General features: G+C 45.9%; 1 protein-coding gene across 4 annotated transcripts in view; it reads right to left on the reverse strand.

Annotated features, from left to right (window-relative positions):
• Positions 1-26210, reverse strand: part of ITSN1 (intersectin 1) — a 100300-nt gene that overhangs the window by 62972 nt on the left and 11118 nt on the right. For all 4 annotated transcript variants that reach the window (XM_077293913.1, XM_077293912.1, XM_077293916.1 and 1 more), the window contains exons 2-3: positions 1527-1589; positions 1067-1159 (exon numbers count right to left, since the gene is read on the reverse strand). In XM_077293913.1, the coding sequence (XP_077150028.1) occupies positions 1067-1159; positions 1527-1557 (124 nt within the window). In that variant the 5' untranslated portion in view covers positions 1558-1589. The remainder of the gene's footprint in view (positions 1-1066; positions 1160-1526; positions 1590-26210) is intronic.

Raw genomic sequence — 26210 nt, forward strand, 5'->3', positions numbered from 1 at the left:
CCACTAGTCCCCAGCTGCTGCTTACTCCCCTACTGAAACAAAACATACAACAATCGACCAATACAAGTGTCTGTGAATGAATCATTAAAGGGATTTTCAGAATATCCATAATCAGAACGGACTCCAGTGGAAAGTATATAATTAGGCAGGAGGTGAAGAGGCAGTCCGCATTAATTTGTGTAATGATAGTATATTTGTGGATGCTGCAAAAATGGAATTATTAGCCAGCAGGATATTAAGGGGCAGGCGGAGAGGGAAGAAGCCTGGAAGCCATAGGGCTGTAATTGTCGTGTTAATGGAATTAGAGCCCCTGAGATCAACATCGACTTGCTAAAATTAATTACTGGACGTAGGTGGAACGAGCAGATTTCGGAACAGAGCATCTATTCCTCCAAATTAATCGAATTTGTACGTGAGATTAGCAGCAGGAAATCCCATTACTAGGAGGATGTAAAGGACAGGAGTCTCCACACCAACAATGCTTCATGTCTGCAATATTTACAGTGTCCACATCTTATACATTGTGCAAGGAAAGAGGTGTTGTGCCAGCATTACCAGGGAATCTGTCAGTAGAATCCCCCCACCCCCAGAAAAAAAAAAAAAAGAAATATTTACCTTTTTCAAAAACTAACCCAGAAATACCTTTACATAGCCAGTCCATTTCTCCGTTACAGAGAAATCAGCGTTTGAATTGATATGCAAATGAGGCTGAAGAGCTATGGTAGATCCGAAGCCTTTGTCACTCCAGCTCTATTCCCTGCCCAGCACCGCCCTTCTGCTTGACTGACTGCCTTCAGGTAAAGGATCAGTCAGTCAAAAAGGAGGTTGCGGCGCTAGGACTGGAATGGAGCAACAGAAGCTTCAGATCTACCATAGCTCTTCAGCCTCATTTGCATATCAACTCAGAGGCAGATTTTTCAGTAACGGGGGGGACGGACTGGTCATGTAAAGGTATTTCTGGACTGGTCTTTGAAAAAGCTACATGAACATATAAATAGTTTAAGGTGTGAAATACTATTGACAGACGCCGGTGGGACGTCGTGCACGCACGGTTACGGATACTTACCGGTAATATACCCCGCCGTTGGCTGGAGTCCATGGAACTGTTGGTCATGTTTCGCCCTCTCCTCCACCGTTATTGCCCAGATATCCAAATTCCCTATTAAAAAAAAAAAAAAGATTTAAGTAAATTACATCATTACCTATGTATGAGAGATGAAAAAAAACTAACCGCTGCAGTCTATCAGCGGCGCCCGAATATGCAAAGCACTTCAAACCATGAGACAAAAAAGTGCCGTGCTGATTCTTCAGGGGGCTTCCTACACTTACCTCCATTTCTGAAAGACGCTGCAAGGAAGACAGCAAAAATCACCATGGAGGCTACTTCTTCTGTAGAAGAACTTGTGGCATCATGTAAAAAATGCTTCACATTACCCCTATTAAAGTCACAACCCTACCTCTCCCCCCTGGACAGGACAAAAAGGTACCAACAACTAATGTCAACATCCTAGATAAGGTCCGCTTACCCCCAAATGGCGTGGCTGCAAATTGAGCCATGGCTGTGCTCCGTTCAGCTTGCTAGATGGTACCTATAAAAGAAAAAAAATAAATAATTTGTTTGATATCATGATCCCAGGTCAACAAATGTTAAACGCAATGTTTGATTTTCTTCCAGAAACAGCGCCACCCCTGCCCATGGGCCGTGTGTGGTATTGCAGCCCAATAAAAATTTCATTTCAATGACTGAATCGAGTTGCACTGCTTTCTTTTTTTTTTTTCCTCAAGTATCTTTTCTTTTTTTTTTTAGTCCTGGTCGAATTCTTCAAAATGGTACATTTCGGTCGAATAATTTTGGGGCAAAATGAAAGCTGCTGTTTAACTCTTGTCTTACTTTTCTTTTGCCTTTTTGGCGCAAAATGTCACATTAATTTTAATATGTTGTAAGTTAGTGTACAACTTTAGGAGAGTACTGGATTACAATTGCGCAAAAACTGCAAATGATAGATTAGGCCACAACGTCTGAATAATGAAAACAAACAAAAAAAAAAACAAAAACAAAAACATAAAAAATAAAATAAACCAAGTAAAACTGGTGGGAATTAATGAGCACTACATCAGTTTACCGCTTAAATACTCTAGAGCCGATGAGCAACACTAACATTTTCGGTTAGAAAAAAAAAAATGGAGGCCTCAATTATCAAAACTATAAAATGGTGGTTGCAGTCCATAGCAACCAATCAGAACTCCGCTTTCATCTCTGCAGATCAGAAAAAGAAATTAAAGCTGGGCTCTGATTGGTTGCTATGTGCTACCACGTCAGTTTGTCTGTTGTTAAGGAGAGGGGTTTAGAAGGAAACACAGGCCCCGTACCAATAGAAACACACTGGGTGCAGAGTGTGTAGACAGATTACATAATGTGACCTAACAGACTGAGACGCTGCAGTCCTGAGGTAAAATTAACATGGCTGCCATCACAACACTGACAGGATAACCCAGCTTTCGCAGGCCTCCGAATACCAAATGTGCCCATGTATGCAACAGCGCTTCCATAACGATAACTTACGGATCGGCGGGGATCCGACCGATCACACACATGCCCAAACACTACTCCATTCATTCCCTGTGGAGCTGACGGGAGCCGGGGGTCGAATATTCTCACTGCCGCTCCCAGATAGCGAGGATAAAAGCTCCCTGTTCTCCTGATTAGCGCAGGTCTAAGCAGCCGGACCCCCTAATCACCAAGTTATTACCTATCCTGTAGATAGTTAATAAGGGGTTGTCCCATGAAAACAAGTTATCAGGGGCGGACACATCATTGGTGCGACCTGTGCCGCCACACAGGGGCCCCAGGAGGTAAAGGGGCCCACTTCTAACTCCAATGCAGGTGGAATTTTGCATTTTTAGGAGCTCTTGGGCTGCAGAGGGCCCATATATTGATCTTGCACAGGGGCCCCTTTCTATATGTACGCTAGTGCCCCTTATAGCAACTTCCTAAACCAGTGATGGGCAACCTTTTGAGCTCGGTGTGTCAAAATTCGCCAAAAAACCGAGCATAACTTGGGTGGTGTGTCACCTTGATAAAAAAACAATTTTGCGACATGTATAGTTTAAATAACAAATATGTATAATTAGAATTAACTTACCTGCTTAGTGACTTCTTTGTTCATCTGTCAGTTGGTTTCTTTTGTTGGTCTTGCTATTATTTAACTTGTGTGGGGTGCCGTGAACTAAGATAAGTGAGGGGGAGGGGGAATTCTTCCAGTGATGGCGAACCTGTGGCACTCCAGCTGTTGCAAAACTACAATTCCCATCATGTCTTTACAGCCAAAGCCTTTGCTTTGAATGGCCAGCCATGATGGGAATTGTAGTTTTGCAACAGCTGGACTGCCACAGGTTCGCCATCACTGATGCCTCCCTCTCACTTATCTCAGTAATGGCCAATGACACCCCACAGTTCACTGGATGATGGTTGCTGTAGTAGTCACAGGGCCTGAGTCCAGACAGCTATCACAGGGCCTGAGTCCAGACAGCAATCACAGGGCCTGAGTCCAGACAGCAATCACAGGGCCTGAGTCCAGACAGCAATCACAGGGCCTGAGTCCAGACAGCAATCACAGGGCCTGAGTCCAGACAGCAATCACAGGGCCTCCAGACAGCTATCACAGGGCCTGAGTCCAGACAGCTATCACAGGGCCTGAGTCCAGACAGCAATCACAGGGCCTGAGTCCAGACAGCTATCACAGGGCCTGAGTCCAGACAGCAATCACAGGGCCTCCAGACAGCTATCACAGGGCCTGAGTCCAGACAGCTATCACAGGGCCTGAGTCCAGACAGCAATCACAGGGCCTCCAGACAGCTATCACAGGGCCTGAGTCCAGACAGCTATCACAGGGCCTGAGTCCAGACAGCAATCACAGGGCCTGAGTCCAGACAGCAATCACAGGGCCTGAGTCCAGACAGCAATCACAGGGCCTCCAGACAGCTATCACAGGGCCTGAGTCCAGACAGCTATCACAGGGCCTGAGTCCAGACAGCAATCACAGGGCCTGAGACCAGACAGCAATCACAGGGCCTGAGTCCAGACAGCTATCACAGGGCCTGAGTCCAGACAGCTATCACAGGGCCTGAGTCCAGACAGCTATCACAGGGCCTGAGTCCAGACAGCTATCACAGGGCCTGAGTCCAGACAGCTATCACAGGGCCTGAGTCCAGACAGCAATCACAGGGCCTGAGTCCAGACAGCAATCACAGGGCCTGAGTCCAGACAGCAATCACAGGGCCTGAGTCCAGACAGCTATCACAGGGCCTGAGTCCAGACAGCTATCACAGGGCCTGAGTCCAGACAGCTATCACAGGGCCTGAGTCCAGACAGCTATCACAGGGCCTGAGTCCAGACAGCTATCACAGGGCCTGAGTCCAGACAGCTATCACAGGGCCTGAGTCCAGACAGCTATCACAGGGCCTGAGTCCAGACAGCTATCACAGGGCCTGAGTCCAGACAGCAATCACAGGGCCTGAGTCCAGACAGCTATCACAGGGCCTGAGTCCAGACAGCTATCACAGGGCCTGAGTCCAGACAGCAATCACAGGGCCTGAGTCCAGACAGCTATCACAGGGCCTGAGTCCAGACAGCTATCACAGGGCCTGAGTCCAGACAGCTATCACAGGGCCTGAGTCCAGACAGCAATCACAGGGCCTGAGTCCAGACAGCAATCACAGGGCCTGAGTCCAGACAGCAATCACAGGGCCTGAGTCCAGACAGCAATCACAGGGCCTGAGTCCAGACAGCAATCACAGGGCCTGAGTCCAGACAGCAATCACAGGGCCTGAGTCCAGACAGCTATCACAGGGCCTGAGTCCAGACAGCTATCACAGGGCCTGAGTCCAGACAGCTATCACAGGGCCTGAGTCCAGACAGCAATCACAGGGCCTGAGTCCAGACAGCAATCTCCTCAGGCCTCAGAAGTGCAGCCTGGGACTTCTGGTCGGCGCAGCAGGGAGCAGCGCAATGTCGCCCAAACAACACAGATCCGACGCAGAGGCCTGGGACTTCCGGGAGCTGCGCCTAGCCTACCGGAAGTCCCAGGCCTAGACGCTCTGCACCGGAGCTCTGTTGTTTGGACCCACAGACCTCCTGCATGGCATCCGATCCGATAAAAAATCGGATCGGATGCCATTGTTTAGTATTCCGATACCGCAAGTATCGGGTATCGGCCGATATTTGCTGTATCGGAATTCCGATACCGAGATCCGATACGTTTGTGGTATCGGGTATCGGTATCGAAACAACATTAATGTGTGTAAAATAAAGAATTAAAATAAAAAATATTGCTATACTCACCTGTCCGACGCAGCCTGGACGTCCGCGAGGGAACCGGCAGCGTTGTTTGCTTAAAAATCGCGGTTTTCCTTCCTTACTTGAAGTCCCGGCTTGTGATTGGTTGCGTGCCGCCCATGTGACCGAGACGCGACCAATCACAGCAAGCCGTGACGTAATTTTAGGTCCTTCAGGATTTTAAAATTACGTTCCGGCGTTGTGATTGGTTGTGTGCGGTCACATGGGCGACGCAACCAATCACAACGCCGGAACGTAATTTTAAAATCCTGAAGGACCTAAAATTACGTCACGGCTTGCTGTGATTGGTCGCGTCTCGGTCACATGGGCGGCACGCAACCAATCACAAGCCGGGACTTCAAGTAAGGAAGGAAAACCGCGATTTTTAAGCAAACAACGCTGCCGGTTCCCTCGCGGACGTCCAGGCTGCGTCGGACAGGTGAGTATAGCAATATTTTTTATTTTAATTCTTTATTTTACATATTAATATGGTTCCCAGGGCCTGAAGGAGAGTTTCCTCTCCTTCAGACCCTGGGAAAGAAGCAATTTCTATGGGGCCGCGGCCGGCGTGTCACTGAAAATGACTACGCGTGTCAGCACTGACACGCGTGTCATAGGTTCGCCATCACTGTCCTAAACAGTCTTCATCAAAAATTTCTGTGAAGTGTCCAAGTCCTTCGTGATCTGCAAAAATGTTAACAAATCTGTCAGAAGTCCTACTGGTTCCATCTGATGTCCCCTTCCATAAATCAAGATTACAGATAATAACAGGGAGGGCATTATACACAGGTCTCTACAGGATGGAAAAGTGAGAAAGCATACAGAGTCTCCGGGAGGGCAGAGAAAAGGAAGGAAGCCCATGAAAGGGAAGTAAGGTCAGAATACAAGTCGTGCTAATGAAGACTGCTGCTCCAATCAGCTTATATTATTGGGAGAGACAGACAGAGATCACATCAGGCTATATAGCTGCAGAGATACAGAGATCTGACTCATATCCAGCCTATATTACTGGAGAGATACAGAGACCTCACTCATATCCAGCCTATATTACTGGAGAGATACAGAGATCTCACTCATATCCAGCCTATATTACTGGATACAGAGATCTCACTCATATCCGGCCTATATTACTGGAGAGATACAGAGATCTGACTCATATCCAGCCTATATTACTGGAGAGATACAGAGATCTGACTCATATCCAGCCTATATTACTGGAGAGATACAGAGATCTCACTCATATCCAGCCTATATTACTGGAGAGATACAGAGATCTCGCTCATATCCAGCCTATATTACTGGCAGAAAAACTCCCACAAGAGAAAAATCTCAAACTTGGAAAAGGAAGCCAAATGTATGTCTGGGGGTCTGAAAATGAATGAAAAAAGAATTTCAGTCTTCAGTTTTCATTCTAAGGAAAGGGAACCACACTTGTAAAAATATTTTTCGTCCACGCAATAGGCGTCCATAGACTTAAAAGGCAAACGCTGTTTAATTCAGATCCATAATTTTACAGATAAATTATTAATGCCCGAGTGTGCCGGGATGATACATATAATAATGTAGCCAAAAAAAAACAAAAAATCAGGCGGCACTGTCCTATTGTATTCTGGCTCCTCAGTGGAGATCAAGAACATATGTCCTACTATGCCGTACTTTAGAAGACTTCAGGTGCTCCTTCAAGGAAAACAGTCACTTAATCCAAAATATCTTGTAAGAACGAATAATGAGGGCACTTACCCGTCTTCATTAAAATTATTCCTTTATTTGCAAAAATACATCCAGAGCACCGATATGGCCGGGGGAGAGAGAGGGGGCCTCAGCCCGTGTGAGCAGAGGAGAACGACGACGGCCGTTTCGCGCGGTCCTGCGCTTCTACGGGTCCGACCCGTAGAAGCGCAGGACCGCGCGAAACGGCCGTCGTCGTTCTCCTCTGCTCACACGGGCTGAGGCCCCCTCTCTCTCCCCCGGCCATATCGGTGCTCTGGATGTATTTTTGCAAATAAAGGAATAATTTTAATGAAGACGGGTGAGTGCCCTCATTATTCGTTCTTACAAGATATTTTGATACATATAATAGATTTCCTTCTTCTGATAAGTTCTCCGTCTGCTAATGTACTTATGGAATCAATGAGACTGACGCGTGGGCCAATTATAGCGGGTCCTAGGGGCCCGCGCAGCTAATCCTACGCTACCAAAGCACAAGGGATGTGGAGTCGGATTAAGGAGGATCAGTGTGATCTCTGCGCATTTCAATACATAAGAATTCTGGAACATCTTTGCATTGCGCTATATTTTAACCATTCCTTCTGGAATTACTGCCCTCCATAACAACGTGAAGATAAGAACATCACATCTAATGATGGTCAATGGGGTTGGACCAGTGAATAAATGCTACGAGGATTGCAAAAAATCCAAACCAGTTTGATATTTTGGACCATGATGCAAATCAGACAAGTCTGCAATTTAGCAGCTTTCTAATAGTCTCTCTATAACAAGCTGCCCAAGTGTTTTGGAGGCACGGGGACTTAAGTTGTTCTGTGGCCCGAGCAAAAAGGACTTGTCCAGGAATTAAACTGGACATTTATCGATACATTTTTATTTATTTTTTTAATTAAAGAGACTTCTTGACCTGAGTCTACACTTCTTTTTAGAATCGCAGACAACCCCTGTGAGACTTTTGCTCAAAAGGTTTCTTTATATTAAGTCCAACCCAGTGACAGCTCTCAATAGAGAATTGTCCCGAGAGCCGCCATGGTCCAGTGACTGACCGCTCCGGACTTTCCAGTGTCTCTATGGAGGCAGCAGCTTTTTCTCCCAGTCCAGGAGCACACACCACCTCATTTGCCATTATGTGGGAAGATAATAAAAGAGAAAGTTTACTTAAAAAAAAGGACTGAACGTGAAAAGGCCCAAACAAAGGACCCGCCGTGACAAAAGGATTCTCTGGGAAGATGCCAGGACACCATGTGCGAGATGTGTCTACAAGACACCAGGCAGAATTTCTACATAAAGGCTCAAGTCCAGACAATCAGCAAGAAAGGACTACATCATTAGAAACAGTAAAGAGAGAGGACGACAAAGCCAAAAATAAGGGTATGTTTCCACGTTCAGTTTTGCTTCAGGCTTTGGTCAGGATTTTATGCAGGTAAAATCCTGACCAAAACTGCACCTGAGGTCACTGGCAGGTCACCTGCGGTGTACCTGCGTGTTTTGCTCATAGTAGCAACATGCTGCGTTTCAAAAAAACGCACCACGCATGCGTTTTCGCGGCAAAAACGCATGCGTTTAACGCATAGTGGAGTCTGGATTTCATGAAATCCCATCCACTATGCTGTAACATCTGAACGCTGCGTTTTTGACGCTGCGGAAAAACGCAGCGTCAAAAACGCAGCGTTTCCTGAACGTGGAAACATACCCTAAAAGTCAGCTGTATCCAGGCTAAATCCTCGGCAGAGTAGGTGGCAATTTACAGATAGGTGGGGGTCGGATTGTTGGGACCCACAATCATCAGCTTTTGTCCCAGTGATAAATTGGAGCGCCAGGTCGGACACCTCATCACCAATCTATTGATTTTCTATGAAGCTGCCAGAAAAGCGGCAGTCAACCATGTGCATTGCTGCTCCATTGTAAAGGAGGGGTAGAAGTGCTGCCGATCGGTGCGATCATCAACAATCAGTAAGTTATCTCCACTCCAAATCACACGACACGTGCACGAAACCTGCAGATCTCAGCAGGCGTGTGTGTGAGGTTGGAAGCTCATCGGTACCGATCATCAATGCCTTTAAACCATTCATTTTAGCTCGATCTGGCAACTGAAGCGGTCAGCTGTTAGCAGTAGTTGGAAGCGGATTGTGGGGGTGCCGGGAGTAAGACCCTCACTGAACGGATATTGATCACCAAAGTTTTGGACAACCACTTTGGTACAGCAGCAACTCGTTGAGGGTTTCTTACTCTGTATAAAAAGAGCCCTTGTGGCCCGGGCTGTGTAATGCCAGTGCTTTTGCGGTATAGCCACTTTGCTGGTCTATAATTTGGGACACTTCCTTCTAGCCTAGGTAATAGAATTGTTGTTCTGTATCAGTCTGGATGCCGCCATCGCCCAGACTGGTTACAGCAGCAGCTAAAAGTCAACTGGGAGAAGTAAAAGTTTTCAGTTCTTCGAGGAACATGAGTTTCACATTCACTGATAAGCAGAGATCTTTTACATGGTGATGAGTGAGCGTGTCCGGCACTGCTACATACTCCTTCATGCATCGGGATACTCAAGTCAGCGACCCGCATGTTTCGCAGGTGTTAGCCAATAAAAATGCTTGGATTGCCCACCATATACAGTAATACCGTAGCAATGTTGGCGATTGCCCACCATATTCAGTAATACCGTAGCAACGTTGGCTACTACCATTACTGGGATTGGCTGGCCGCATCACGTCGTGGGGTTTTCTATAGGACCTGGTGATGCGATGCTTCGCACACTGGCCCCTGGAAGCAGTTCAGGGAGAATTTATGTTTAACCCCCCCCCCCCCCCCCCCAAAAAAAAAAAAAAAAAAAGGATGTGGGGTCCCCCCTATTTTTGATGAACAGCCAAGGTAAAGCAGACAGGTGTGAGCTGATATTATCAGGCTGGGAAGGTCCATGGTTATTGGCCCCTTCTCAGCCTATTAATACCAGCCCACAGCCGCCCCAGAATAATCATGGACTTTCCCAGCCTGATAATATCAGCCCCCCCAGCTTTCTGCTTTACCTTGGCTGGTTATCAACAAAGGGGGACCCCACGTTATTTTATAAAACTATTTATTGTGCTCTCAGCAGCGACTTGGGAGTCAGAGATACATCCAGGAGTCTTACCCATGCTGTTCCCATTACATTTGAGTGTTTCCATCCATTTCATTGATTTTCCTGCCCCCCAGCCATCCTGTTAGGGTCTGCCAGAAACATGCTCAAGTTTCTCATTGACTTCCAATATACTCGAATTACTCGAGTCGAGCCCATCTGAGCGTCCGACCCGCTCGATTCGAGTACTCGAGAATTTTAGTGCTCGATCATCACTAATGGCGCTGAACTGCAATACAAAGTATATCGGAAAGTTGCAGATGGATGTAGTTTCTCTCATCACTACTTGGGGAGTTCCCTGGTGGTCTACATGTTGTATTGTGCGTAACCTCAACTTCTCTGTTCTGGTGTCACCAACGTATCGCCCATGTATGCTGCGCCAATTCTGGCATAAGCACCCCATACGCTCTGCTGGGATCAGGGGTCATAAGTTCCTCAGGTAGGACCTCAAACATGCACATCTTTATATTAAAAAAAACAAACATTCTGGGCCAATCAAAGGAAAACCGGTCTTTACTTACCGGTAATAGGATTTTACAGAGTCCACGACAGCACCCTTACGAGAGAGGGGATCCACCCACCATCTGGACAGGAACCTACAGGATTTAAAGGGGCGGTCCCCCTCACCACTCCAGTTTGTGTTTCAGAGTATAAGGGACACCACCCATTGAGTTAGTACATAATCATATATACTTAAACATTACTAAATACCATCACCTCTAAAAGAGTGATAACTAATGGCACACTTCCCAGAGTGCAGAAACCAGTGATTTAACTACGGGGAGGGAATGTGCGGGTGCTGTCGTGGACTCTGTAAAATCCTATTACCGGTAAGTAAAGACCGGTTTTCCTATCGCCACGACAGCACCCTTACGAGAGACTTTCAAAGACTAATCACCTGGGAGGGACTACAGCACTAAGTACTGAACGGCCAAAGTCTAAATTGGCCTTACATGATAGATCAAGACGGTAATGATTATAAAAGGTGGAAGGAGATGACCACGTTGCCGCCTTACATATCACGTCTATGGAGACGTCCGTTTTCTCCGCCCAGGATGAGGCCATGGCTCGAGTGGAGTGGGCCTTGATGCCTTCTGGCGGAGACTGGCCTTTGGCAGTATAGGCAAGATATATTGCATCTCTGATCCATCTGGCAATAGAACCTTTAGTAACACTCGTCCCCTTCCTTGGATTCTGAAAGGAGACAAACAGAGCCCTACTCTGCCTCCAGGGTTCTGTTTTGTGTAGGTACTCTAATACTGTTCTTCTAACGTCTAGCATATGACATTTTTGTTCTTCTGCTGAAACTGGGTTATCACAAAATGAAGGTAAATATATTTCCTGACTCCTATGGAATTTAGAGGCTACCTTCGGTAGGTATGCTGGGTCAGGCTTCAAGACTAGCCTATCCTGAAAGATCATTAGATAAGGAGGGTCTACTGACAACGCTTGCATATCACTCACTCTTCTAGCAGAAGTCAAGGCTACTAGCAGGGCCGTCTTTAAAGTTAAATTTTTAATGGAGACAGAATCTAACGGCTCAAAGGGGGGTTCTGTTAAAGCGTCTAAAACCAAATTTAGATCCCATGGCGGTAATCTAACAGTATGAACGGGGTTACTCCGATCCATAGCTTTCATAAATCTAGATACCCATCTATTTCCTGCTACATTGCTGTTATACAATGCCCCCAGAGCAGATACCTGGACCCTAAGGCCATGTGCACACGTTCAGGATTTTTAGCGTTTTTTTCGCGTTTTTTCGCTATAAAAACGTGATAAAAACGCGAAAAAAACGCTAACATATGCCTCCTATTATTTACAAGGTATTCCGCATTTTTTGTGCAAATGTTGCGATTTTTTCCGCGAAAAAATCGCATAGCGGAAAAAAAAGCAACATGTTCATTAAAAATGCGGAATTGCGGGGATTCCGCACACCTAGGGGTCCATTGATCTGCTTACTTCCCGCACGGGGCTGTGCACACCATGCGGGAAGTAAGCAGATTATGTGCGGTTGGTACCCAGGGTGGAGGAGAGGAAACTCTCCTCCACGCACTGGGCACCATATAAGTGGTCAAAAAATAAGAAATAAAATAAAAAACAGTCCTATACTCACCCTCGATGTCCAGCGCAGTGTTCCCGCCTCTGTGCTGCACGCTGGCTGGTTCCTGTAGCTGGTGTGCGGAGAAGGACCTTGCCGAATGACGTCACTGTCCTGTGATTGGTCGAGACCGCTCACGTGACCGTGACGTCATGGAAGGCCCTGCGCGCACACATCAGCTATAGGAATGGACGCCGGTGAGGAGATCTGATGTCTGCGGGTGAGTATAAGCATTTTTTTTATTTTTTTTATTATTTTTAAACGTTCTATCTTTTACTATAGATGCTGCAAAAGCAGCATCTATAGTAACAAGTTGGTCACACTTGTCAAACGCTATGTTTGACAAGTGTGACCAACTTGTCAGTCAGTTTTCCAAGCGATGCTACAGATCGCTTGGAAAACTTTAGCATTCTGCAAGCTAATTACGCTTGCAGAATGTTAAAAAAACGCAAAAAAAACGGAAAAAAAACGCAAAAAAAAAAATGCGGATTTCTTGCAGAAAATTTCCGGTTTTCTTCAGGAAATTTCTGCAAGAAATCCTGAACGTGTGCACATACCCTAAGGGTATTTACCGCCAAACCCAATTCACGGCCTTTCTGTAAAAACTCCAGAATAGCCGGAATTGGAATTTTATCCGTAAAGGGCTGTTGGTGAAAGGCAAGAAATTTTTTCCAGACCTTACAGTAAATTTTAGTAGTAATTTCCTTTCGGCTACTTAAAAGGGTAGATATTAAAAGCATCAGAAAATCCCCTCCTTTTCAATAATTCCCTCTCAAATTCCACGCCGTGAGATGCAGAGATTCCACCTTGGGATAACGGAATGGACCCTGAGAAAGAAGATCTGGAATTACGGGCAACACCCAGGGGTCGGTCACTGACATTGCCCTGAGTAAGGAGAACCATGCCCTCCTGGGCCAGAAGGGGGCAATCAGGATTACCCTCGCCCCCTCCTTCCTGATCTTCCTGAGAACTAGCGGAATCAGACATAGTGGGGGAAATGCATAGGCTAGAGGGAACCCTCAATGAATCTGAAGGGAGTCCACTACGGAAGGGTTGTCCGCTACCCGAAGGGATGCAAACTTCCTGGTCTGTCTGTTTTCCCTCGTAGCAAACAGATCTATGACTGGTGATCCCCACAGACCCACTATCTGTTTGAAAACTAGCCGATTTAGAACCCACTCTCCCTGACGTAGAGAATGACGGCTGAGGTAGTCTGCCTGTATGTTGTGTTCTCCTCGTACGTGAACCGTTGAAAGAGAGCGAAAATGAGTCTCGGCCATATTGAATATGTCTGTGGTGGTGATCATCAGAGACTTCGACCTCGTCCCTCCCTGATGGTTGAGGTATGCTACTACTGTCGTGTTGTCCGACTGGACTCTTACATGCGAGTCCTGAAGCAACGGTAGCCATCTGAGCAGGGTATTTCTTACTGCCGTGAGCTCCTTCCAATTGGAGGACTCTTGGGCTTCTAAGGGAGACCATTGCCCTTGAGTCCAAACATCTCCTATGTGAGCTCCCCATCCTATTGGACTGGCATCGGTCGTGATCGTGTTGTCTGGTACTATTTCCCAACAAACTCCGTTTGACAAATGTTCTATACTTAGCCACCATTTTAGACTGTTTAGAGTGGTGGTAGATAGCCTGAGATTTCCGCTTAACCGACCTTGAAGGCTCTTCTCTGTATCCAGGACCTGGGCTTGTAGTACCCGAGTGTGGAATTGAGCCCACAGAACAGCCGGTATACACGCTGTTAACGATCCCAACAGGGACATTGCATCTCTCAAGGTCAGATTTGGTCTTTTTATCACCATGCTGATATAACCTTCTGCTTCTTTTCTTCTGGAAGAAAACACAGCTGATTCTCTGAATTTAGCAGAATACCCAAGAAGGTCTGAATAGTCGATGGCCTTAGTTTTGACTTCTCTAGGTTGACCAACCAACCTAGGTCCTGTAGAGAAGATATTATACAGTTTAGGCGATCTTTACACTGGACAAATGAATTACCCACTACCAGGAAGTCATCCAAGTAGGGTATAACTAAAGTATCTTGCTCTCTGACATAGGCCATTACTTCCGCAATGATCTTAGTAAACACCCTTGGTGCCATAGATAATCCAAATGGCATTGCCGTAAACTGAAAGTGCCTGACCTGATCGTTTAGGCGCACTGCCATTCTGAGGAACCGTTGGTGATCTTTGTGAATGGGCAGATGGTAGTATGCATCTTTTAAATCCAGGACTGTCATATAACACCTGGGAAAAAGAAGTTTAGTTGCCGATTTAATTGATTCCATTTTAAAGGCATGGTATTGTAAAAATTTGTTCAGTTTTCGTAAATTTATGATGGTTCGAAAGGAACCATCAGGTTTGGGGATTAAGAATAAGGGGGAATAGAACCCCTCTCCCTCCTGATCTTTTGGAACCTCTACAATAACTTCCTTTTGTCTCAACATTTGAATCTCTTTTTCCAGGGCCTTCTGTTGGTTTAAGGAACCAGGGGCAGTCAATATAAAATAATCTGCCGGTCTTTCCCGGAACTCTAGCTTTAATCCGGACCTAACTATACCCAGGATCCAATTTCTGGAAGTTACTTTGACCCATTGAGTATAAAAATGCCTTAATCTGCCCCCTACTGGAAGGTCCGATTTATCGGTAATTTCGCCTACGTCTTGAAGAAGATGATGAGGTGTTGAAGTCTGAACTTCTCTTCTTCGGCTCCGCCGGCTCCCAATTCCGGGCTAAGGTCTCCGGTATGGGAAACGTCTCTTGAAGGTATTCCTAAAGGTAGGATTGAACACTTTAGGAAAACCTTTCTTCCTATCATCAGCCTTAGCTAGGATGTCATCCAGCACTGGCCCAAACAAGTACTCACCCCTACACGGAATAGTACATAGTTTTTAGCTGCTCCTCCAGCTGGGCTACCCAGACCATAACTGATCTGGCCGTGCAAGTGCCGGCAATTGCCGGTTTGAAAGCCCCCGACGATGCTTCCCAAACCTTTTTAAGGAACATGTCTGCTTTTCTGTCCGCAGGGTCTTTTAGAAGGCCTACATCCTCTAGCGGTAAGGTGGTTGATTTAGACGTGGAAGCCACAGCCGCATCCACTTTAGGAATTTTATCCCATTCTGCCAGGATTTTATCATCAAAAGGGTACCTTCTCTTCGCTGATGATGGCAGGAAACCCTTATCCTGCTTATCCCATTCTCGCTTAACAAGTTCTTTCACCGTGTCCACTACCGGAAACGATTTACGGCTCCTTTGGCACAACCCTGCAAACATTAGATCTTGGGTTGACCTTGGCTCCTTGTTCTCTACAACCCCCATGGTGGTACGAACCGCTTTAACTAGTGCGTCCATTCCATCCACTGAAAAACAAGGTCTCCCCTCTTCATCTGAAGAGGATGGTGATGAGGAACGTGAACATTCACCCTCTTGCATAGACGGGCTCGATCCTGGTGATATTTCCCTGGATCTTTCATGCCGACTGCTTTTAAGGGAACTACTAATTTCCTCCCTTATAACTGCCCTGAGGTCTGATGCACGAAGGGGAGCCTCCTCTTCCAAGGTCTGACAAATACAAGTTTGGCAGAGCCTTTTCTGATAACTATCAGGCAGGGGAACCGCACATAAAGCACATTGCTTGTGCTTGGATTTAGCCGATTTCTTGGCCTAAAACAAAGCACAAGGACAGACAGGCTATATCAGCTACTTGTTTTTTTTGTAAACACTCACCAAGGCTGAACTGCATAGTACCGGTCTCTGAGGAGGGGAATCCATACGTGACGTTGAGGCACCTGCCTGCTCTTGCCCCCGTACCACGCTGCTGCTGCTCCTGCAGCGGCTGCTGTCCTTCTTACGCTGGTCAGGCACCTCCACCTGAAGGTGCTCTGTATCCGCAACCGAAGTCATACTGCCGCACATTCTCCTGCATTCACCACTGTTTAATGCAGGCAGCCGCGCCTCCTCTCCCAGCATACCCCGGAAGTCCTACCTTCCACTTCCGGGTCCTCTGTATGAAGGACGCTGAGCCAGCGCCGCGCGCTTACAGACAGCGCTGCGGCGTTCACGCTGCGGCGTTCACGCGACCCAGGGCGCCTGCCCAACCCCTGGGAACGCGTACCACACGACCAGACGAGGAGGGGTCTGAAAAAGAACACCCCCGACGCTGCTTCCAGAGTCCCCGATTCTGCCGTTCTCAAGGAAACCGCGCAGAGGCATGGTGGACCCAGGTAAGAGAATCCTGCAGGCTCCCGCCATCCGGACAGGAACCCAAACTGGAGTGGTGAGGGGGACCGCCCCTTTAAATCCTGTAGGTTCCTGTCCAGATGGTGGGCGGATCCCCTCTCTCGTAAGGGTGCTGTCGTGGCGATAGGAAAAAGGTAGCCCCCATATTTCAGCCATGAAAATATAGTCATCATCGCACATACGTCCTTGGTAGTGAATGTGTTAAAGAAGCCGTGTCTGAAATTCCCCATAACAATTGATGAGCATCTTTTTTCTTTCAAGAAGTTATCAATGTATATTGCTACATTACTCCTCCTGGAAATAGCAACCGGTTCTCACCGTTCTACAGGTTTCATCAGCTCCAACAGTGAAGATGTAGGGACACAATCTGTTAATTTAAAAAGTGGCACAGAGTGGTCAATTTATCATAGCATTTCCAGGGGGAATAACAGAGGAAAAAGGACACAAAATAAATAAATTAAAAAAAAAAAAATTTATCAAGAATTGTTAGTTCATGGGGAACACAGATAGTTACTACCCTACACATGTCAGAAAAGCTAACTCATCTTTATTAGAAGTTACGGTCACCTTTCACATGAAAAAATGATTTTCACATATTGGGTCATTCCATATCAAGTGATCCAAATATGAATTTTTTTTTACCTTACGTCTTTAGATTTTTTTTATTTTTTGTTTTTATGAAGTACAACTTTAGTTAATTACAAATTAAAAGTTTAGAATTTTTTTCTTCATCAGTTAATTTTTTACAGATTTTTAAAGTTTTGAAAAAGCATGGATTTTGGCCTGGTATGGCTTTACATTTTGTATCATATCTCGGGCTAGAATTAAGATATAGAGGTGGGAGAGGCATCATTTTTCTCAGAACGGTACCAGCTTTCATTTGATATGTCACAAGACTATGTTTCTTTATATTTTGTTTTGGAGAAATCAAATTAAAAATTTTGATGCGCAATTCTGAAAAAAACGTATGTTTTAAAATTGTGAAAACATGCATGTGTGTTACTTGTGTCCTTGTTTACATTTGTACAGGGATTCAACTTGGGATCTATCACATTTGTATTTTTTTTTTAAGCCTTGAATCATCTGATTTTATGTTTGTGTGAGTTTCTTCCTTTTTTCTTTTCAAATTACAACTTACTGCATTCAACATTTATATGTAACAATAAAGAAACACAAAAAACAAAGTGCCAGAATAAATGCATCTTAGGCTACTTTAACACTAGCATCGTACTCGGCCCGTCGCAGTGCGTCGGGCCGACGTACCGACGCTAGCGTTGTTTGCGCTGCACAACGGGTGCAGCGGATGCAGATTTTCAGCGCATCCGCTGCCCCATTGTGAGGTGCGGGGAGGAGGGGGCGGAGTTCCAGCCGCGCATGCGCGGTCGGAAAAGACGTTCCCGACGTACCAAAAAACGTTGCAAGCAAGTTTTTTGCTGCCGACGGTCCGCCACAACACGACGCAACCGTCGCACGACGGTTGCGACGTGTCAATGCGTCGCCAATGTTAGTCTATGGAGAAAAAACGCATCCTGCAAGCACTTTTGCAGGATGCGTTTTTTGACCAAAACGACGCATTGCGACGGAGGACAAAAAACGCCAGTGTGAAAGTACCCTTAATCATCATAACTACTTGCTCAGCATTTTCAACCTGAATTCATTGAACAAGCCAAAAGATAAAACGTGATCATATCCTCAAGTGTGGTTTTCTAAATACAGTCTGATCCTAATTATATGTTAAAAACAAGATTAAAAGGGCCGATATTTCTACCACCTATTTATACATGGAACAATTTTTTTTCTACTACATCACTAAACATGTCATTTCTGAAGTGTTTAAGAAGAATAGTACGGTAGTTAAATCCTCGTTCTATAAAATATGAACTAATCAAACAATTAATAGTAGGTTTTTACACTGGCCTTCTATCAATGTGTCCCTTCTGGAGGATGAAATGTCATCTTGCCCATAAGCGCTCACTAGCAATGGCCGTTTCCTTCTGTGTCAGAGTATGTGCGGCTGTCATGGTGCTCGGCTCCACCTGACTTATATCTGATTTTTGTTCACTTTTACAATGTCTGATTTTCTTGGATACACAAACGACGGCGCTGGACCAGACGGTGCAGAAAAGTCACTTCTACGTCTTCATTTTCACAATCTTTGGAGAGTCCAGTAGCCGTCAGCGCCGATCATATTCACAGGTCACATAGCCAGTTGTGTCATCCATGGCCGATCTTGTGCCGCCTTCTACCACGTCATGGACGTCACTGTCTTTATTTCCACTACATGGGATGACAGTCCGGTATTGCCGAGTCCCTGTGATGGGTTCTGCTTCCTGTAACCGATATAACAAACTCTCCTCCTCCTCTTCGTAGTCCTGGTTTGTACAACACATGAACTGGATGTTAAGAATATTTTTCTCCCTCCATTTGAGGAGTTGCCTGGGTGTTCAGATTTGGTGTGAATACGGTCTGTGGAGGCCCGAGCTGCCGGCCTGTCATCTGCTCTGTAGTCACCGTCTACCCCTGGTCATTCTCAGCCCTAACAAAGCTTCTCCTCTGTCCTCTCCTGCTTCTAATACTCTGTAACATAATAAATAATACCGTAATATCTAGCAATCATGGATTATTTGGTAAATGTAGACCTCACACTGTTAGACCACAAGCTGAGCAGATCTGAAATCAAGATTTTTGAACTGACTCTGTAATAATTTTATTTTTTAAAATATGATCCCATCACGATCCCAGCTTGTATTTTGGTACAGATGTGAATAGGAGCATAGCAGGCACATGTGCAGTTTTTGAAATTTTTAAATTAAACGTTTTTTTCGGAAATGCGTTTTCAAGTTTTGCACTTGCGTTCGCATAGGTAAAATATTATCAAAGATACTCTTGTGACATATCTGGTGAAAGCCTGTACAGTTCTGAGTAGAATGGTGTTTATTTTGTTTCTCTATCTCTTTTCTAGCCTGAGTTATGGGGAGAAATGTAAAGGCAGGCAACACCGAAATTCGCACTTTTTCCGAACTTTGAAAATCAATAAAAAAAAAAAAAAATCTAGAATTTTTTTCTTCTTCACATTTTGCATTCTCTGACACACTATTACCAAATAACAAAATCTCAAAAGAATTAAAAATATAGTGGTAAAAATCATTGGTTCACTTGACATGGAATGATTGGTTTAACTTTATTTAATTTAAATGCACTAAGTTTCAATCTGTAATCTTCATTTTCAGACGATTTGATTTATGGTAGTTTGTGGCCTGGTTAAAGCTTCATACCTTTCTCTTGTGGGAATGTCTCTCCGTGTTTTATAGGCTTGATGTAATATGCTATATCCAGGGAATTGTCGTCTTCACTAACCCTGTGGACTTGTGTCTACCTTTAACCTTAAATTATGAAACCCATATCGGCACAGTTTCTATCCTGCACTTATTTTATCCTTATGTGCTCTTTTACAGACTTTTCTCTGTGCCCTCCCTGAACCTGTACATGCTTTCTCCCCTGTACACACTGTGGAGATCTTGTTTCCAATCCTCTCCAAAACTATCTCTAAAGAGAATGGAGGAGGGACAGGGATAGTAGTAAGAACATAAGCTGGATGGATTTGTAGTATTTTTTTGCAAAAACGCTTAAGCTAGATAAAGACAATCTATGCAGCAAAATCTATCCAAACCAGCCTTTAAGTCTGGATGTGGCACAAGTGTATGAACGTGGTGTTTTTTAGCCCTGAATCTGGTAAAATAGCAGTTAGTGGGAAGGAAGATTACGTGTAACATTTACTGCCAAATTCTTCCTACCTCTTCACGATAACCTGACTTCATGTCTCCAGAAGAGTTCCCAGTGGCAACGGAGAAATCCATTTGCCAGGGCCAAAGCATCCAGAGTAAACACAGCTGCTGCCGCTCCCATGGATCCGCACAGAGCGCAAGCAAACAGCTCCCATGTGGGCGGCCATAGCGAGCAGAGAGGGGCAGCAATTCACATTTCGGATATTAGACGCTGCATGGAGGGTCAAACCACAGGAGCGAGAGGAGGATGTGAAGATCGCTGTACAATTGCAGTCCTCTCCATACGCGCCGTCCTTCGTATTGCTGCTCCGCTTCATTGAAGTGAATGGTACCGAGCTGCATACACCGTGGCACATACCAGAAGAAAGCAGCAATGCTTTTCTAATCACAGCCAAACCAATGTCTAATTACAAACTCCCAAAATGGAGAAGCTCCTGTGGTGGCGCTGCAGGGAACACGTCGGCTATGGTCACGCGTTGCGTTTTATGCAGGGTTTTTTAATATAAGTTTTACCTGCGTTTCACAACACCAGCAAACGATGAGATTTCAGAAATCTCAGGCACACAGCTTGGTTTTTTTGTCTTCAGTAATTAGTTCAGCCCCTTGGTTTTTGCCAAATGCAGAATGTCACTTCACCCATTGAAAGCAATGCGTGGTGCAAAATCGCTGCAAATACGCCGGTATCAGGTTTTACTGCGTTTTTGGTGCAAAAACCTGATCAAGTTGAATGAGATTATTTTTTTAAGTACTAAACTTTATCGGCATGCACAGGAAATAAACGTACCCTGACAAAACCACAGTTAAAGAAAAAATTAAAAAATAAACAAAGGGGACCCAAGCGCCATCCAAAAGTGTCCCCAGCCTATAGCTGGGGGGACACAAACTGTTTAGAGCACCTCCTCCAGCATGGAGGTGCCTGAACAACATGGATAGTTGACCCTCAGAATGCTTGCTAGTTGTATGAACCTTGGAACCCGCCAGTCCATCTACATGTCCTCTACTAGTCTGCCCTTACTTGCTAGTCTTCAGTTTCAGCAGGTACAGCCCACATCTGCCAGTGCTCATATGTATACCAGCCGATCCAGCCTGCACCTGCCAGTGCTAATCTGACTACCAGCCGGTCCAGCCTGCACCTGCCAGTGCTCATCTGACTACCAGCCGGTCCAGCCTGCACCTGCCAGTGCTCATCTATACACCAGCCGGTCCAGCCTGCACCTGCCAGTGCTCATCTATACACCAGCCAGTCCAGCCTGCACCTGCCAGTGCTTATCTATACACCAGCCGGTCCAGCCTGCACCTGCCAGCGCTCATCTGTATACCAGCCGGTCCAGCCTGCACCTGCCAGTGTTCATCTGACTACCAGCCTGCACCTGCCAGTGCTCATCTATACACCAGCCGGTCCAGCCTGCACCTGCCAGTGCTCATCTATACACCAGCCGGTCCAGCCTGCACCTGCCAGTGCTCATCTGACTACCAGCCGGTCCAGCCTGCACCTGCCAGTGCTCATCTATACACCAGCCAGACCAGCCTGCACCTGCCAGTGTTCATATGACTACCAGCCAGGCAAGCCTGCACCTGCCAGTGTATCTGTCTACCAGCCAGGCCACTCCACACCTGCCAATGCTCATCTGCCTACCAGTCAAGCCAGCCCCCACCTGCCAGTGTATCTGTATACCTGCTGGACCTGTCTGTAACCGTGGCCTTGTGTTCCTTCAACACCTGCCCACATCAGCTGGCCCTCCCTCCAGTCTGTTTCTGCTACCAGTCCCTTGGGGGGAGGGTCAGCTGCTGTGCGTCCGTGGTGGGTCATGGAGTAGCACCTGGTGTTCATTGGGAGTGAAGCCTAACCCCACCATCAGGGGCTCTAGTGAAGTGTCCGATACTCACCTAGTTACGCCCCTCTGAGCTCCCTCGAACTACAGCACAGTGGTTCCACCATTACACTTATTTACTGCCAAGAGAGCAGGTTTTGCCTGTGGAAAAAAATGCATAAAAACGCAACGCTTGAACACAGGCTTTAGGCCATGTTCACATGTTGCATTTTTTTCTGCAGGCAAAACCTCCTCTCTTGGCAGTAAAGAAGCAGCTTACAAAAAGGAGATATCACTGCGCATTTGCTGCGTGTTTTTTTGTCTATTGTGCCTGCTTATTAAGTTTAGTTCCCCCCCTCCACCTCAAAAAAACATGATGCAACTTCCTTAAAGTTTTTGCACCGAAAACACAGAAAACCTGATACCTGCACTTTTGTACTTATTGCTTTCCATGGTGAAAAACAAAAAAAAAAGACGATGCAAAAATGCTGAAAGAAGCGACACACTGCAGTTATCCAATTAAGTCAGGAAAAAAAGTGTGTGCATGAGATTTCTGAAATCTCCGCTTTTGCTGGTACTGTAAAACGCAACTTAACATTTGCATAAAAAAAAACAGCAGCAAAAATCCAATGTGTGAACATAGCCTTAGGGCTTACTCACTCACTTTTTGCTGTGATTTTTTTTTCCAGGAGTAAAAACGCAGCATCTTACACCACCAGCAGAGTGAATGAGATTTCTGAACTCATGCACACGCTGCTTAATTTTCTTTGTGGATTTGAACGATCGATGTGGTTTTTTTTGCACAATTATTTCAGCTTTTTGAACAATTCAAATAAATAGGAAAAATACGAGTCAGGAATGTGGGTATTTTAGGCAGCGGTTTTCCTGCCAAAAAAAACTTTGGCGAACCAAAATCTGCTGCAAGAAAATGCAACATGTGAACATACTCAGTTTTAGCTGTAGTTTTACGCCATTCGATAAACAATGCAAAATAATGCAGAACGGATTGTCATGATGCAGAGTGGACAATGCATGGATAGTTCAGATCTACAAGGAAAAAATAAGCAGCGTGTGTATGGAATTTCAGAAATCCACATTTATTTTGCTGGAACTGTAAAGTGCAGCATTTTTTTTTTACCCTTGAAGAACAGCAGGCAAAACACAATGTGTGAGCCAGCCCGTGATGCCAGTTTAAAGGGGTGTTTGCCAGGAGTGATCCAGGGCAACCCGGGCAGAAGTTTGGGGAATGTGTACTGCCCCGCATCTCCGATGCTAGTGACACCGCTGCCATTTGTTGTTTCCTCACCCCAACTTGAAATTTTGTGCCTTTTGAGATCCCTGTGCCACCCCTCAACCGAGACCCCCACCCCACTAAACCATTTCTTTACGGGTTCTTACTGCACAACCGCATTCCCACTGGGGAAAAAAAAATAAAAAGTTGGTGGCCCCGTCATTCTCAGGATCAGGGAGGGTCCTAGAGGTTGAACCTTCAAAGCTAGGACAAGCCCTTTAAAAAGTAAACACATCTTAGAATGTGACAATGCAGCCTCTCTCTGGACACCTTTTTTTTTTCTTAGGAATTGCTTGGACCCCCAGTGATGAGCTACAATCTTTAGTGAGACCTGCTCAATTTTCCTGCAGCACTCCCACAGGAGAAAAGAGGCATTACACAATTTCTATTAAAATGAAATGTTCATGCAGAAATGCATACCATATAAAAAGTGGCTGCACCTTTGTAGCTGTGCCCTCCCCGTGCATTGTCTAAGCATGGCACCTGCTGTTGTAAAGGTGTGAGTAATAATGTAGCATACAATCCTAAAAATTGTACAAGAAATGACAATACATAAGATTTAATCACTAACCACAAAGATGTCAAACTCCCCTGTCATCACATAGGAATGTCCGAACCCAAGGTGCAGATTACAATGGTCGCCCTCCATCCTGCCGCTCCTTGCCAGCTGCACCCATATTAAGCACCAGCAATTCACTTGTAGGATGCAGACTGATGGGGGATAAGACTCCACAGATTTAGACAAGAGGGAATCTAGCGGGTCCCAACTAATGAACGGCACAAGGGGGACTGGGACGTTTCCTCCTGGATGGTTACTACACCTTGGCGTCCAATATAGACAGCGCTGCACCAGGGCACAGTAACAGAGGCCAGACGTACCTCTATAGAGAGGGATGAGTGGAGCAGTACTGCAGGATGGGGCTGTATATAGAGGGTCTGAAAAGAGTGATGTACTGCACGATGGATCTGTATATAGAGGGGCTGAAAAGAGTGATGTACTGCCAGATGGGGCTGTATATAGAGGGGCTGAAAAGAGTGATGTACTGCCAGATGGGGCTGTATATAGAGGAGCTGAAAAGAGCGATGTACTGCAGGATGGGGCTGTATATAGAGGGGCTGAAAAGAGTGATGTACTGCAGGATGGCGCTGTATATAGAGGGGCTGAAAAGAGTGATGTACTGCAGGATGGCGCTGTATATAGAGGGGCTGAAAAGAGTGATGTACTGCAGGATGGCGCTGTATATAGAGGGGCTGAAAAGAGTGATATACTGCAAGATGGGGCAGTAGATACAGCGGATGAGTTGGGCAACGCACTGCCAAGATGGGTCTTGCTTCCAAAAAGTGGATTAAAGTGGCAGGCAACTTAGCCACCATCTAATATAGCAGCAGAAGGTTGTGACAACGTGCACAGGTAAGGAGAAGCCAACAATACAGAGGAGGAGCCCAGGTGGAGAGGAGGGCTAATAGGAAGACCAGAATGTAAACTAACAAAGGTGACAACTGCGTTTATCTGCATCAGCTAACTCTCTCACTGGCTGAAACTGCTGATGGATATTAAAGGTGTTTTGGAAGTTTATAGATTTTGACGAGAGTGTCAGACACCCCCTTATGATATTGTCTTCACCTATGGGTTTTCATAAACTCCCGAACCTTTCGTAATAAAGCAGAGACACTGTCAGCAGCTTCATCGTCCGAGTAGATGAAATTAGAAGGTGTCCCCCATTGTGTGCGCAGAGCCTGACGCAGCCGCGAGGCCTCCAGACAGACCGCAGTAAGGAGGCCGCCGCCGAGTGTGCCAACACCCGCAGTACTCAGGGCTTTCTCTGGTAAAGAGTTATGCAAGAAGGAGCTCATTCACAGGAAAAAGGACGGACGTTTCCAGAACAGCACATTCAGCAGTTGTGAGGGGCGAGAGCAGCCGCCTGCAGGTCCCGGAGGAGCGCCGGCAGCGAGAGTCACTCTACTACAGTCCTGGTAGAGCCAAGAGAAGATTATTATGTAGGCGTCAGTGTCAGCACGTCACATACTTGTCTCTACTGGATGAAACGGGGTCTCCTAGAAAGAAAAATTCTGCTTTGTGAAAAGAACGTAAAGCCGTAAGATTTACATCCCATAGTCCTGGAAGTTCACAGCGCCAGACACCGTGTAGTGGCCGCTCTCAGGTACTGCAGCTTACTCCTATTGAAGTGAACGGGATCTAAGCTGCTGTACCAGGGAACGGCCACTACACAGAGGTGTGCAAGCTTCATATACGTGCACACTTCAAACTAACCAAACCAACCCCTTGTGCATTATAGGTGTGAGCGTTGTTCATCAGGATTTTGCACCCGTGTTGCCCTTATCTTTTATCATGGTGTCGTGACCAGGTTATGGTAAGAGCACAAGTGTCGTGACCAGGTTATGGTAAGAGCACAAGTGTCGTGACCAGGTTATGGTAAGAGCACAAGTGTCGTGACCAGGTTATGGTAAACACGCAAGCATCGTGACCAGGATGGAGATGGAGCTGTATGACGCCTTGTTATCTGCGGGTCGAGCTGTAGTTTTCAATGGTAAATGTAAAGTTTTGATTACTTTGTGTTTTATTGAAGTAGCTTTAGGTATGTAATTTAGACAGTGTGAGTTAAAATCTTGACAAAAAAGGGAATCCGTGCCGAAAATATAAACCCCATCCAGATTCAGAGGAGATAGGAATGGCGGGAAACATATACAACAACCACAATGGGGGATATCCGCAATAATCAGGTCCAGTCTAATTCAGAAAGAAGATGGTGGGAACTGCAGCGCTCGGCAGCGACCACTACACACGGTACGA

Source organism: Ranitomeya variabilis, chromosome 3, assembly GCF_051348905.1.
Source record: "Ranitomeya variabilis isolate aRanVar5 chromosome 3, aRanVar5.hap1, whole genome shotgun sequence".
Classification (NCBI taxonomy): Eukaryota; Metazoa; Chordata; class Amphibia; order Anura; family Dendrobatidae; genus Ranitomeya; species Ranitomeya variabilis.